At 39.5% G+C, this 16325-nt stretch overlaps 2 protein-coding genes across 3 annotated transcripts in view; one reads left to right on the forward strand and one right to left on the reverse strand.

The window, feature by feature from the left end:
* The window catches only part of cyp4f3 (cytochrome P450 family 4 subfamily F member 3), a 34431-nt gene extending 33432 nt beyond the window's left edge, over positions 1–999 (reverse strand). Inside the window, exon 1 of one of the 2 annotated variants that reach the window (XM_088932697.1) lies at positions 7–999. The gene's annotated coding sequence lies outside the window, so the exon portion shown is untranslated. The remainder of the gene's footprint in view (positions 1–6) is intronic. The other variant, XM_088932698.1, reaches the window with a different exon arrangement.
* Positions 1000–10512: 9513 nt separating this feature from the next.
* Positions 10513–16325, forward strand: part of syde1 (synapse defective Rho GTPase homolog 1) — a 36578-nt gene continuing 30765 nt past the window's right edge. The window contains exon 1 of the mRNA XM_088933183.1: positions 10513–10725. Within this exon, the coding sequence (XP_088789309.1) occupies positions 10641–10725 (85 nt within the window). The 5' untranslated portion in view covers positions 10513–10640. The remainder of the gene's footprint in view (positions 10726–16325) is intronic.

A 16325-nucleotide genomic window follows, 5' to 3' on the forward strand; every position in this document is an offset into this window, starting at 1 on the left:
CCTTACCTGCGTTTGCCTATCGACTGGAGATTCTGTGCAGACTAGCTTTCGAAATATAAGAAGAGTGAATAGTGGCTGTGGCTATTTGTACACCACGTAAATTCTCCACCTCCTGTGTTGTGACAGAAAAGGCATAGCGACTTCACGTAGCTTCTACATTAATGTTGCCATCGCAGTCATAACCTGAACTTACCAGCCTGCATTAAAGCTTTGGTAAATAATTTATCAAATACTACAGGAACAGTCCGGTTGTGATTATATGATTTACGTCAAAAACTCTTTTAACACGGGTCCCGTATTTAAAACACTACTTGGTGATTTCCTTACGGCTGCATTAGGGCTCTCCATAACCACGGTTGTAGACCTCCGCACTAGGGCATGCCATTGAGCCTGGGATATCTTTCTTCCCAATATCTTCCGTTTTCTCAGCGACGCGGTGTTTCCTCAACAGGTAGTGGCACTGTATCCAGGTGTCAAAGAATATGCAGCTCTGCCCTGCCCAAATGCGCTCCTGTAACTTTCGAGTTCAGTCTCCTATTTAGACAAACAGAAATTATGACAGACCTTACTTCCAACTTTCGGTATAACTTTATTTCTACCCCGTAAAAGTTAGCTTAATGGGGTGATGAACTTTGGATTCCAGAACACTTGAGAATGGTATAAACTTCCAGACTCGTGTTATGACTCCCCCCGATGATCCCCTGTGCGGCGACCTGCTGACAAAAATAGGCTGCTTTTTTCATCCATCTCCTATTGGATTTAAAATACGAGGAAAAATCGTTAACAATATAGTGGATAATTATTTATAGGGCAGTGTGTTAAGCTTCTTAGATAGGTCGCGATTTAAAAAAGACGGTATATAAAACGCACAAGACTCTGAGAATTACTATCTCGAAAACCTGAAAAAAATCATAAAACTTCACGAAAAAAATCGTGAAAATCAGATGAGCTATTTTGACGTAACCCGCTCTGTCCCAAAACGCAGTCTTGTACTGTACTACGCACTATTTTGTTAGGTGAATTTTTCTGGTTAAATGCTTCCGCTTTGTGGTGATTAGCTGAACTGCAACAGGAGCGTTTTGTACGCAGTGGACGAACAAGAACTGCTTTTTTAGTGTCATAGCCACTACTAATAATAGTCACAAGAACGTGTGATTCGGACAGATGTAAAAATATTAAGCAAACTGTAGTTTAGATCAATTACTCGCGTCTGCTGGAAACCTATATATACGTTGACGATTGCAATCTTCCCTTTTCAATCTCTAGCATAAAAATACAATTCTTGAGGTTGTGTGTGTGTATACCGTATATATTGTTCAGATCGAGCAAATTGAACATTTCCTTCCAAAACGTATTTTTTTCATACTTCTTCCTCCATACAACCTCCATTCATGCTACAGTAGGTCTTACAAAGCCAATATGCTTTTTTATGCTTCAGCTTCGTTCACTTCTTCGTGATTCTGGTGTCCCTTGCGATTCACACCTACTGTCACTCACTATTGGATCTATTTAAAATCCATACATGTATCTTCTAAGCGCTTCTTCCAATTCAGTGTCACGGGGGACCTGGAGCCTATCGCGGCCAGCATGGTACGCAGGACAGGATTCACCCTGCGGGGACACCAGTCCATCAAGACAGACGGTCTGGCACCGCGGTAAAGTTAGCTTTAAGTTCGAAAACGATTTTGGCACGCCTGTAGCGTTTTCACGAAACCTCCTAGAGTTACGAGAACACTTGCTTTATGTATAAGGTATGTTAATGTTTTCACAGCCTTCACTTTGTCGTTTTTACGTCATTTTTTGACAACGCACGAATATTCTTATGTCCATATCTTCGCAAGGGAAACAAACACAAAAAGCCTTCAAACCAAATGCATTTTAAAGACCACGACTTGTGAAAATTTTCACAACCTCTACATAAAACTATCAGTGAGCTAATTATTTTTTTCTGACACTCAGGGTTTTGATTGATGCGCAATTACGCACCATCTGGAACACTGGGGGACCGCTGTGTACATACTGTAACGCTTACGGCCGACAGGCACTGTGTAAGAGCCGGCGTACCAGAGCAGGTGACGTCACCGCCCTTCCCTGTGATAGCAGACTACAGCTACAGGGGTGTATAGAGATCTCTCTTTAGCTCACCGGGCTGGGTCCCTGCTGAGCGACGCGGGAGTCCCGGGTCCCGGGAGTCCCCGAAGGTGGGGGGCCGACCTAATGCGGCAAAGGCGCCCGCCTGAGCCCCCTTTGCGTTACAATACGTTCACAACGCGAGAAATACTGCTCAATAGTTTCATGCGAAAAACCCGTATCTGACCATAGGACGCAGAACAGCACAGTCTCCAATTACCCAGACTGTAAGCACGGGAATAAAGCTTTGTTTTATTTCTGAAACCCTGTCTTTATGTCCTGTTTTCATTCAGGTAAGGGTCAACTATAATACTTATGACAGCAGGTAAAATCGTATTATTTACTCAACAGCTTTTTAAAAACAGCATCCATGATGTTCAAACCGATTTTTTTACACAGAAGACTGCCACAGCTTTGCGTTGTGAATCTCTTTTTCTCAGTGGTTTTATTTAATGTGGCACTATGCACTGGGATAGGGAGGGATGCTGTTCACGAGCCAATAACATTTAAACCACAACACCCACAATGCTGCAACTAAGTGTTTTACACACTAGGCAGGTCCTCTGACCTTTCCAAGCCTTGCTTTGGGTTGTGAAACCTTTTTTAAAATTTTTAAAGGATTTTTTTTCAGTACGGCACCATTAAACATGCAATACACTGGGATAGTGGGGTCTTCTTCATGACTCAATAGCTTTTTAAGCACAACACCCACAATGCTGCAACTAAGTGTTTTACACACTAGGCAGGTCCTCCGACCTTTCACGGCATTGCTTTGGGTTGTGAAACTTTTCTTTATTTTCTTATGTTTTTTTCAATATGGCACCATTAGAAAGGCAGTACATGGGGATAGGAGGGTGCTATTCACAAGTCACTAGCTTTTCAAGCACAACATTCACAATGCTGCAACCAAGTGTTTTACACTCTAGGCAGGCTCTGGAGACTGTTTCGGGCCCTGAGTTTCTTTCGGTGTTGTTCTGCGTTCCTTTGGTCAAATGCAGGTTGTTCGCACGAACCCGTATTGAGCAGTATTTCTCGCAGTGTGAATGTATGTACACAGCGTTCCCTCAGTGTTCCATTTAGTGCGTAATTACGCATCGATGAAAAACCTGAGGTTTACAAAAAGAGAAATAGCTCACTGATAGTTTTATGTTGTGGTTGTGAAAATTTTCACAAGTCGTGGTCTTCAAAATGCGTAAACCAGTAAACCAGACTCATTATATATATATAATTGATCAGAATACTGAACACTATTATTCCTAATTATACGTCTCTATAGCACTATGCTGATTACATCAGTCCAGTTTGAGTATCATCCCATATCTGTACTCTGTTTTGGATGACCTTCTTTTACCTACCTTCAATTTAAGAATTAATCTTTTATGGGGAAATTTATTAAAAGCCTTCAAAAAATCTTAAAATCGTACACTATGTTCTGTTTGTCTATATGCACATATATATCATTTTCTTTAGTCCAGATAATGTAATAGTTGATCATCAGCCCACGGAGAATTAAGTGTAACAATTCTGTCTCTGCCATTGCAGTAGTATTTAACATAGAACCGAGACATATCCTCAGTCCCAGCCGATTTCTTCTTTGGGAGTGAAATTCGTTTTTGTTTGTAGGGGGGGAATTTTCGAAATTCACTTTTTGGAGTGCCCTTAAATTAATGGGTTTTGGAACTAATTCGGGTCCATTGGGCTATACAGTTACTATTCTACCACTCTCATGGTCTGTGACACTCTGACGTGTTTCCGTTAACTGTCAAAGTGAAGAAGACAAGTGGATAGCCCCATTTTTATGTAATTGTTTTTGTCTGGTTAGGGTATTTACACATCTGTTTCTAGGTTTGCTCTGTCACTTAAGACGTGCTTAAGATGCTGCTTACTAATTTAATCAAGTAGTGCAAATTGTGTTTCTTGTTCCGTGTCTGATTTGCAGTATGATTGTCATTTACCTTTTCTCTTTTTTCCGCTTTTGTATTTTTTATTAAAACACTGTAATGTATTTGGCGTATCTCTGGAATAATTGTACGTGGTCTGTTCTATAATTGCTGTTATTTTTTTCTGGAAACGCACGGGACTTTCGTACCGGCGAGTGAAAGGACTTAGACTTAGAAAGCGCATGCACATTTATGAGGGGTACAGATTTCCAAGGGGAACTGAATTGGATACGCCAATGCTGCCGCCTGCTGGTGAAGATTGTGAATGGCATACTTTAGTAGGAGCAAGCACAGCCTTAAAACCACCTTCAATTTTTTGTTCTGAAGTCTAAAATTAACTGCACAGATCTTAGACGTATACTCTAACTGGAATTAAGTGTGTTGTTTTCAAACCGTCTCCTGCGTCAAGGAGCAGACATGGTGTTGGGATTAGTTCCAAGAGACTAAAAGAAATTATATTTTTATTGTCTGCTTAATTTTCCTATTTAGACAATACCTTCCAGAAAATAGTTTTTGTGGAAAAAATGCACGATTGTTCTTCAGGGTTGCACTGGTGTTATCAGTTAACCTGTACGCAGAATAAACAAAAAAACTGTACAAAACGTAAAGCACATTAGCGAAATACTAGCACATCCCTATTAAAAAACTACGGACCCGTGAGAAACGCTAGGCTCTGGTATTCAACAAGTGACAAATACAGGAAAATGCAATTTTAAACATCACATTTCTAATATATTAATTTAAAGTATTGGTTTCACTAACACGGTGTTGGTGTTTTCTTACTGGTTTGATTGAAAATGTAAAATCTTAGCTCCGTCTTTTTAAAAGCGTCTGACAAAAAATGCGCATAATTCCGAAATTTTGAGGAGATTTCTTCGAAGGGTAATTTGTATACGTGTTTCGTAAATTAAAGCGGAAAGGCGTTATGAATTGAATAAAGCTTTGCAAACCAATATTCTATTAAAGAGCCAGATTTGAAATTTAAGAGCATAAATACATATAGTAGGAGCGGAGGCTATTCGGCACCTTTATTTCGTTTGATTGCAGTCGTTTCTTAACAGAAGCCAGCATATCAGCTTCAACATCATCACTTTGTAGCTTGTTCTATACTCCCACAACCCTTTGTGCAAAAAATAAACCTATTCTCTATTTTGAACACACTTTTCTGTAGTTCCTAGTCATTTTATCTGGTTCATGTTTCACTGTTCCTATGTCAAAACGTCTATTGTGTTGACGTTGTCAATGCTTTTGAGCATTTTGAATGTTTAAATTAAGTTCCCTCATAGTCTTTCCTGTTTTTGATGGTTCCTTTAGCCTATCTATGCAGGAGGTTAATTTGAGACCAGTAGTTCTTTTTTGGGTTGAGTCTATCCAAACATCCATTTTCTAATTGCTTCTTCCTATTTAGAGTTGCAGAGGAGTCTAAGGCACAAGGCTGGGTACACCCTGGACAGGACGCCAGTCCATTGCAGGGCACACACAGACACAAACCAGGGCCAGTTTTCCCATAAGCCAATTAACCTACCAGTATACCTTTGGCCTTTGGGAGGAAATCAGACCCAGATGAAACCCAAGCAAACATAGGGAGAACATACAAACTTGATGCAGATAGTTCTCTGGAATTAAACATATGGCCCTAGCTCTGCGAGGCAGCAATGCTAACCACGACACCACCATGCTGCCCTGAACTAATTCAAGAGCAGTTTTTTATTTTGTATCATAATGACCAAAATTGTACATAATGTTCTAAATGAAGTCTTACAATGGGCAAGCAAAATTAACACCCTTTTAGAAAAGATAAGATCACTTTTATTAGCCATATACAATTATTTGCATTAGGAGTTTGTCTTTTCACATACACCAGCTTGCTCTCCATGAGACACACAGACAGAGAGAGAAGGTTGGGGGCAGAGTGCAGAATCAGCCATTGTATAGCACCCTTGGAGGGGTCAGGGTTAAGGGCCTTGCTCAGGGGCCCAACAGAGTAGGATTCCTCTAGCAGCCACAGGATTTGAACCAGCAACCTTCTAGCTACCAGCACAGATCCTCAGCCACAGAGCCACCACTCTGCCCCTTTCCTGCTATTCAGTTCTTTTAACTACTGTACATAGTACAGTATATCCTATCATTTTTTTATTGCTTCCCTATATTGTACAGTACATCTATATAAACACCTACAGTAGGCCTTTTTCAAATGTAGCTTTTTCAGCTCTGTATTTCCCATTTTACGGTATCTTCTACCTGCACGTAAAACTCTGTACGTGACTTAATTAAATGTCATCTGCATGACATGAAGTGGTTGTTTTTCCACTCCTGAAATTTGTATAATTATTTTTAAATTCTTTTGTTGGTTCTGTGATGCATGCTAATTCTCTTATTTTGGTATCACTTGTGCATTTAACTAATTTACTAAGTAAACCAGACTTTATATCATTGGTCAGAATACTGAACACTATTATTCCTAATTATAAGTCTCTGTAGCACTATGCTAATTACATCAGTCCAGTTTGAGTATCATCCCATATCTGTACTCTGTTTTGGATGACCTCCTTTTAACCTACCTTCAATTTAAGAATTAATCTTTTATGGTGAAATGTATTAAAAGCCTTCAGAAAATCTTAAAATCGTACACTATGTTCTGTTTGTCTATATGCACATATATATCATTTTCTTTAGTCCAGATACTGTAATAGTTGATCATCAGTCCTCGGAGATTTAAGTATAAGTATAACAATTCTGTCTCTGCCATTGCAGTAGTATTTAACATAAAACTTTCCTCAGACCGAGACATATCCTCAGTCCCAGCCGATTTCTTCTTTGGGAGTGAAATTTGTTTAATTCATCAACTATTTTCATGTTATCTTTTGAAAGTTAACTAGATTCCAAGGCTGGTACGTTCAACAAATCTAATACCAAATACTAGTTCAGGTGGGTATTAATACCAAATACGTTACGCATCTACTGAAAGTTGTGGTTCTTATTGCAAAGAAAATACTTTTAAAAATGAAATGTAAATGAAGTATTTCCAGCCAACACGTACATTTAATGAAAGATATTTTTTTTTCCGATAGAGTAACATACTGTACAGCCAAATCTCCAGATCTAGCGGCAGCCCTGTCCTTCAGTCCCGACGCTGGCGTCAGGTTAGTATGAAAAGCTTCCCGTTAACGGACACCGCGCCAGTCAGAACATCCTGTCATTACAGACGAATACTGTATTACTGAGCGAGCCTTCCCCTCCTGGCAAAGTCGCCTGTTTGAGCTGTTGGCTGCTACTACTTGGAATTGTCTCACCCTCTGTTTAGGGAAGTTGTCCAGTATTGTCAGTCCATCGGGGAGGAAGTTGCGCGTATTTTTAGTGATTGAGGAGGATGTGTGAATTGCCGCCTTGTGATCTAGTATTTTAGGTTTACAACCCACACCTGGCTGTGTGAGAAGACAAATTTGGCAACAAACAGGAAGCTGCTTTTTGCGCGTCATTTTCAATTATAGGTTGAACACTTTTTCAGACAAGGTTGTACAGCATATTAATTCGCCTTTCTGTCTTTCCACTTAGCCTCTTTTTACTTAACTATGAGATCTACTTAACACATCAACCTGGAGCCAAATGCAACCGTAAACTGCGAGGTTCCTAACACCTATTGTAGCTATAATGTACTGTACAAGTCAACGACATTTCTGTTTTCACTATTTGCTGCGTCTGGACTGTGTTTTATATCCCGTAGTTTTTAATGTTCTTTAGTATTCCGGAAAAGTACTTTTGTGGGAAATCCGCTTTTTTTCTGTTAAGTTTATTGAGTTAATGAGTTAATGCGTGTGTGTAAGATTCGTCTCCATCATTCCTCCCCAAGAACTGTGAACTCTTGCTCATCTCCTAACTGCTGATCCTTTCACTAAGGGTTCCCAAGACTGAGAATGACCTCCGTCTATTCTGCGTTTTGCTCTAGCTAATTTCTTAATCTGATTACTGAGTTTTTCATTCTGTGCGTATTTTTAAAAATTTGCTTTCCTCTCTTGAAAGGTTGGATGGGATTTAGAATTGGAAGCATCCCTACAGCCGACATAGAGTTTCTACCTATTCAAGTATGCTGCCTGAATTGTGACCAGCTGTACTGTACCTCTGCTGAAGGAAAAAAAACAACAACAATCATTGCTTAAGTGGTTTAGACAGTGTTCGAAACTCGTCACTTTTTAGAAGAGCTGTTAAATTAACAATAAGGGTAGACACGTTTGAGGAGGGGTGGCACTGGTTGGTGCTAGGACCCCGATCTGGGGTGCTATCTGCGTGGAGTTTGAATTCTTAATGGTCATGTGGCTGTCCTCCGGGTGCTCTGGTTTCCTCCTGCAGTCCAAAAAAACAGTAATAGGTTAGGTGACTTCTGAGAAAATCCTCTGACTTGTCTTTGTTTCTGTGTACAGTATACCCTGTGATGGAGTGGAATCCTGTCCAGGAATTCCCTTTATGCCCTTTGCTTCCCAGGATTCCCTTTGGAAGAAGGGGTTTGAAAATGAATGGATGGAAGTTTGAAGAGAAAGGTCTTACTTCAACATTGTGCATTTACAGGTGTTTCTGAAACTTGGGATTGAGTGTAGAATCAAGTAAACCAACAGTCTGAACCGGCACAGGGATCAATGAAAGGTGTAAACTGGCACTAGTGTTTTAGAAGTTGGTGGAATAAAAATCAGCAGACCTTACTAGGTTTGAGAACTACTGCACTAAAGAGAAGGAAGAAAGCATGCTGTCTAAATAAAGGCATAAAGGAAGAACTTTTACGTCTAAACTGTTGGTCCCTGGTATAAAAACGTTTGAGAAACACTGATGTAAGAAACCTGTGATAAAATCTTAAAGTTTAATTAGGTTGCACGAAGCTCTTTGCACCCATCAGTGAGTCCCATAATTAATAAGGACACCCGCATTTGGGCTGCGTGGGTGATACTTTATTCCCCCCACGACGCCCACGGCAAAAAAAAAATCACTTGAAAGTTGTCACCCCACTTATTTTTTACATCTCGTCCTTTGAAAATCCTTTTTTGCTCAGTTATCATTTTCTAGTAAAGCACATGCAGCATCACGGTAAGCCTGGCCTGGAGATACATCCCAGAAAGACCAGAGTACGTTTTTGCTTTCATACCGGGAGGGAGGAATAATACGGGCGCTGCGCTTCCCGGCTGGATAAGGGAGGTCCGCTCCTATACGTGAAACACTTTGGGATTTTTAGGATTGAAAAGCACTATATACAGTATATACAGTAAATAGAAAAAAGAAGGGATTGTTAGGGCTGTGCTATTTCACATTAAGGTGTACTCTATATACGTAACATATATATATATACAGTATACTGTATATATAAGATTGTGCTAGTCTGCATTGTGTGAAAGAACGTTTAACACGTTCAACATGTTTAACACGCGGGTTTTGGAATAGAGGCGATATTGTCAGCTGTAAAATACAACAGTAGCAGCGCCCCACCCATATTTGTCCTATGGCCCGGAGGCTGGTTTTCAGGTAAATGGGTTAATCCAAATCGTATTAGCCAAATCTTCAATAAACATTCTCATGCGCATCTAATTCTTGGGCGTCGTTATTGCTTTTAAACTGTCGCCTCTCTTCTACTCTTCTGCGTTTTAGACACAGTCTTTTTAGTCTTTTCTCTGTCCTCAGGTTTTGAATTTGTATTTAATTCTTTTAAAATATTGGTCAAATTGTGTAACAGTATCTATTCTAACAGTGAAACGGACGGTTACCGTTTTTGTCACTGCAACGTTTTAAATGTTTTTAATCAAATCGGAACTACAGTAGTGTCCTGCCTGAATGCTCTGCCTGCTGTATATTATGTTGCTACAGATAAATAGCGATATGCTAGTTTTTGTTTACTTAGCATTCTCTGGGCCAGGGATGATGCTGTTTTAAAATTTTAAATCCATATTAAACGTTCACATAGTGCTGGGAGTTGTAAAAATAATAACACGTTCCAATAACCAAAAGTTTTTCTTATATGGAGGAAAACTTAGTAATATAATTAGAAATGTTCATAAATGTAACGGTTCTGCAGACAGTATTTATGTTAATACAGAAAAGCTTCTAATGACAAAAGTTTATTTAGCATCATTCTTTGTGTCCGCCCCCACATCATGTAAACGAGTACGAGGTTCTCGGATAATACGCTATTTGCATGCGGACGAGATGCTGCTTTTTCCTGATCTCATGTGAATCCATCTAATCACAATCTTCACATGATTTTGTCCTCTGTTCCAGAAGATGGCAGAAGAACGGTTATATTTAACAAAATAAAAAAAGGTGAAATAGCTTTTATGATGTGGATTCGTAAACACGAAAATCAGAGAAAACTACAAGTCCCAGAAGCCCTACATCGGCCTCCTTCGCTCAAAAAAAAAGCTTTTGGGAAAGAATCCCTGGAATTTGTTTCCTGTGAAATCTAGCCAGAGAAGTTGAGTTGCAAAGCGATGGAGGCGGATCGTGCTGCTGTTTGTGTTGACGGAGCGGGGTCCGGCATGGGGCTTCATCGGATCGCCGTCCCTGTTTAGAACGCCAGGGTCCCCCAACTCAGCCATGGCAGAGCCCCTACTTAGAAAGACTTTCTCCAGGCTGCGGGGCAAGGACAGATTCCGGAGGAAAACGGACCCTAAACTCGGAGGTAAGGATGCGAATTTCTAAGGGGCTTTTGTGGTTTTCTTCTTAACTGCATTAGAATAAACTTTTTTTCGTGAGACAAATGAAGTGCACGGCACAAACTTTTATTTTGATTAATTTCCAATATGAATAAATTAAAATATAATGCGCTCTGTGATTAATTGAAATGTATAATCCTGATATTTAAATTAAGAAGTTGTTGCAGCGTTACAATAATTGTTGTTGCTTATTTGCTCATATACGCTATCGTACTGTTTGCTCTTTCAGTTAATGATTGAACACTTCGCGGTGGGGTAGCATTGAGAAATAGTACTGTAGATCATTTCGCAGGGCACAAATTATGTGAAAGAGAAATATTTTTCTTTTAGTCTGTTTCTGACTTTCAGTATTACTGTATGTAAGTTAACATAGTTTTTCACGGAAAACAGGATAAGGTCTCGTATGGGAGGGCACCGTTAGACAGGAATCGAGAACTCCAACTCAAAACGCGTTTGTGCGCAAATATGCGTCTTACATAACTATCCCATTCATGAGCCAGAACCGCTAATCTGTCAGGGAGGGGCCGTGTCACTCTAGGGATTCTGTCCAGTTGAGCTGGGGCGCGGCCTGTCAACAAGGGAATTATTCCCAACGCCGGAGCGGAGTACCCCTTTCGGGTCAGAAAGTATCGTTACGCCCCTAGCCGCCTGTGTGCTGAGCGGCACACGACAGCTCAATGACAGCTACCCACAGTCCGCTCACCTTTGGTGTAAACATCCTAAGTACACAGCAGCGCTGAAAGGAGTTCTGTGCGCAATTAGAAAACGGAAGGCTTCGTGTTTGCAAGGCGTATTGACTAATGAACAGCTACTTCATCGCTTTTTTTAACTTCTTTCTACGAAAGGAGTCCAGACGTTGGAAGAAAGTTTTCCACAGCAATATAAATTAAACAGCCATTGCTTAAGATTTATGCGGCTTTGTTTAACGTAGTTTTAATTTGGAATGATTGATCCGGCACCATTAATTTCGTTATAACGAACTCGCACAGAGAAGCAGTTCATATAACCAAAAGATACAGAACCAGATTATAATTTATGGCTGTATTGTTTGTCAGACATTGCAATGCATGTCGATTTACGGAATTGTAAAACTGATTATAGATAGACGATGTTACAAATTTACATTTCGAAATTGAAAAAGAAACCACTAATACTATTTTATTTTCTATAACTTTTTATATCTAATTATATACAGTTCTCTCTGTTTAACATTATTTGTTGTGCAATAGAAATATATTAATATTCGTTTTGTACAGTACCTAAACTTTTCAGTCACGTTTTTTTATGCATTTCTCAAAGTTGAAACGAGCTGAAGAGAATTATTTTAACTTCACATTGTCTAAGGATCTATAAATTTAATCCTTCTCAATGGTATGAGTCTGCAATTTGCTTTTCCTGACAACTGCCCAACAATTCTAGGAAGGAGTCCTTACAAAATGTTTTTTTTTTACTTTAATGGAACAGTTGTATAACCTGTAGAATTCAGCACATAGGAAACGCAACAAGGGAATTATCTTCCAAGATTACTTGGAAAAAAACGAGGACAAATCGACAGTTTCTTCAATGTTTGTAACAAAGTATTTTTGTACAGGTTAGCAGCTTTTTGAAACATCGAGTAACACTATCTGCAGATAACGTGTACATTATGAGAAGTACTGGTATGTAAAATAACATGCTCATAAGTGGAATTTCTGCTTGGTCATCACTACAGTTTTGTGAAAAAGTGTGGGCACTCCTGGTCAAACTGTATGTTTCAGTGAGTCTCTAAGTTAAGAGATTCTGCAAATTTTGATGCACTGTTAGTATTTATTTACAGTTCTGTAGATATTCAAAATAATAAAACAGTGAATATGGCATGTGCAAAAGTTTGGGCACTCAGTCAGTACTTATTAATTTCTCCACTGCAGAAATCTGTACTTGCTTTTTCAATTTTTTTCCCACTCTTCCTTGCCGAACTCCTCAAGCTCAGAATTAATCTTAGGTCTTTTTGCGTGCACTGCATGACTGATATCTCCTTAAACATTTTTAATAATACTCATGTCTGGGGACTGTGAAGACCGTTCTAAAACCTTAATCTTTTATTCCTGTAAGTACTTCATGGTTGATTTCAGCTTCAGTTTCTTCAGTAACTTTGGGATATTTGCTTCTAGAATTTGTTGATACTGTATTTAGTCCATTCTTCCTTCCACCTACAGAATACTTCCTGTGCCACTGGCTGCCACACAACCCCAAAGCATAATAGATCCACCCCCATGCTAAACGGCTGGCAAGGTGTTCTTTTTTCAAAAATGTCGCCTCTTTTTTTCCAGATGTACTGTATGTTCTGTGGTTGTGGCCAAAAAGTTAAATTTTCATTTCATCAGTTCTATGGGTTCTGCTTTGCAAATCTGACCAGTTTTTGAGTAGCTCTATCAGAGGTTTTTCTGGTTCATCCAGATCTTGCCTTGGCTTCAACAGTTCCCTTTAACTCCCATTTCTTAATGATTGCAACTGCAGTCTCTGACAGTTTAAATTGCAATCTGGAAGCATTTAAAGACCTTTTTATAGTCTTCCCCGGCTAAGTAAGAGTAAATTATTTATATTTTCGAGTTCTTAGACAATTCTGGAGGAGCCCATGGTTGTAGAAAGCAGTCAGAACAGCAGTCAGAACCTGAGATGTTAGAAGGGTAGAAAGGTATTTTTATAACCCCTAAACTTGTCTTTACCTGACTTACAGGTAATTGGCCTAACGAATCAATCAAGTTTTGGGGCTTTTAAAAAACAAAAACTAAAAAGTAGTAATGAACTGGAAGGGATCAACTGGAAGAGTGCCCAGTCTTTTGCACATGCCACATTCACTTTTTTATTTTTTTGGACCTGTTAAAATCAACAAAAATAGTAAATGTGTATTATAATTTGCAGAAAGATGTTGGGTTTAACTTCTGAACCTTCTGTTCACTTTGAGATTCATTGAAGAACAATTTAACCAGCTTTGCCCAAACCTTTGCACACAACTGTATATTCTGTTTAAAATGCACACATTGAGCCAATAGATATTCGGTCCCAGGACGTTGCTGTGTCCTATTGGGAGGGATAGGACATTTGAGACTGGTGTCACCTCTTTAGAAGATAGCAGGTGTGAATAATTGTCCCTCGTTCTCAGCTTGTCAGCTATTCATAGCCCATCCTGCTGACAGTGGAAGTGACTGTGATAGTGAAGTGCCAAAATGAATTCCAATAAGATCGAGTGAGTTCTTGGGCATGTTGGCACTGAGCTGCTTGCTCTGTATTAATAAGTGTTCTTTTTCATATTTGGAAGGTGATAGTGTGACAGGCCAGCAGTAATTAGAATAGGAGTTTCATTTGACCTCTATTAGCCCTTTATTTTAGGTCTCTATTGTGTGTCTAAGTAGGTTATCTGTGATCCATTATTGATTAATTAGTTAATTGGTGAAGGTCAGAGAGCCACATTCTCTAATGGGTTTAATTTACACTAGTTTAAACTATAGGTTTTTAGTTTAAGTTTGGATATGGAATTCACTGTAGTTGGTGAATTCCTACAGTAATAGTTGGTGTTGGGTTGGTTAGACTAGATCTGTATCTTAAAGAATTTTGTTATAATAAAGTGCAGCACAGTGGAGCAATGGTTTGAGTTGTCTTGTATTTCTGGGTCCCTGCGTTTAATTCCCAGGCTGATAGCTGAGCAGAGTTTGTCTCCCCATGTTCAAGTGGGTTTTCCTCCGCAACCCAAAGGCATAATGGTAGGTTAACTGGCTCCTGGGAACTTTGGTCCTGGTGTGGGTGTGTGCTGGTTTGTGTTTGTGTCTTTGAGTACTCTGTGACAGACTGCCCATCCCATCCAGGGTGTATCCTTCCTTGCACCCCTACAACCTGGTATTGGATAAAGGGGTTCAAAAAATGGTTGGATGGATGTTGGACTGAGATCTCCTTATATTTTTCTTTCCATGGTGGTTTTTCTTATGTGCTCAGGTCACTTGCTGGGAGGTAGGAATACCACAGAGGTACAAAATGAAGCCCCAGCTGCGTTGTACTGTCTCAGTCTAGTGGCTGTGATCGTGTAGTACATTCAGTATCCTGATAGAATCCGTAACCCCCCCACCCCAGCTCAAAGAGTCAGAACAGACAGTAGGAGTGTAAAATGTAAATCATAAACACATTTATTATCTTTGCTGAAGAATATATGTACATTGTTAGAAACAGACTAAAAGTAAGTGTTGCTTATCAACATCCTGTTCATCTTGGCCCAGGGGTTTTCTGCACTGGTCAAGGGTTACCCTGTGTGGTCTGTCTGAACTCATTTACTTATTGAATCCTTTAATTGAACTACTTGCTTGAACTACATTTTTTACTGGTTGCAGCTCTTCAACTGTTAGTGTAACAAAAAAAAGCATTCATCTTGCAGCAGGATTTATAAAACGTATTTAGATGGATTTTTATAAGTGGCCAGACCTTTGGATTTTTTTGTTTTGTTTCCTGTTTCCACAGTGTGTGTTTCAAGAATGTACAATGCAAAAGTAGCCACCTCTGTGATGTATGTCACACAGGGTAGCAAGACTGAAGGAACAGCTTGATAGTACAGCTTCCTGTTCTCCCTAATTTAAGGAGAATTTGGCTTTTTTCAGAACTGGAAATGAAAATTCTTTGGTAGCTGATGTAAGAGTCAAGAAGACAATAAGTGCTTTTGTAGTGCAAGATGAAGAGATCAGTGAATATAGCTTGTTCTCCCTTGAGGCTTCACCTCCTGGACTTGCGCTTACTATATGCAATATTAGTTACAATGGTATTGCCTTTAACTGTGATTGTGAAATAAGTGGTATTCCATGTTTTCAGAAAGAAGCATCTTGTGATGTTTACTATGTGCAGAGCAGACACATTTGCAGGCTGTCCTTGTGCTAGGCATTGGTTTGCATTGTTCTGCTTCAGGCAGAACTAGTGGACGTCACTAGTGGAAACTGTTGTATTGTTCACATAGAATAGGAAGCACTTCTTTACACAAAGTGGTTTGGAGGTATCAAACAAGCTATCCACCTATGGTTTTGAAGTTGATATCCTGGATTCTGTTAAAGAAAAGGCTGGATTAGATCCTGGGATTTGGATTAGCTACTGAAAAAAGTTATTAGGTCTCTTTTCATTGGCAGATATGTTTTTAAAAATGGTTATATGCTTAATTTTCAATCATAACCTCATTTTCCTTAATAGAAGACATTTGAAATTCTTCTAGGATCTGGGGATATGTTATTAATCACTTAAACTTTTGCTGCCATTTATACCACAGGCTATTTTACCAAAGTAAGCTGAAAGATCTTTGCTCGAGGGTATAATGGCAAGCTGCCTACTTGGAATTTGAACCCACAACTTTCCAGTTCCAACTGCAGAACACTAACCATTGCTCCACACTGCTGCCTCTTGTGTCTAAAAAGAGGAGACACTCAGAACAAGCTTCTTGATCACTGGCACAGCCAGGCAGTCCTGTCCTGTTAATTTTTAACTGCCTCCTCTGTGCAGTCTGGCCATTATGTACATCACAAATATTTGATTAGATGAAGGGTAGGCAGGGAGGTGAAGG

Source organism: Atractosteus spatula, chromosome 14, assembly GCF_055471065.1.
Source record: "Atractosteus spatula isolate fAtrSpa1 chromosome 14, fAtrSpa1.hap1, whole genome shotgun sequence".
NCBI lineage: Eukaryota > Metazoa > Chordata > Actinopteri > Semionotiformes > Lepisosteidae > Atractosteus > Atractosteus spatula.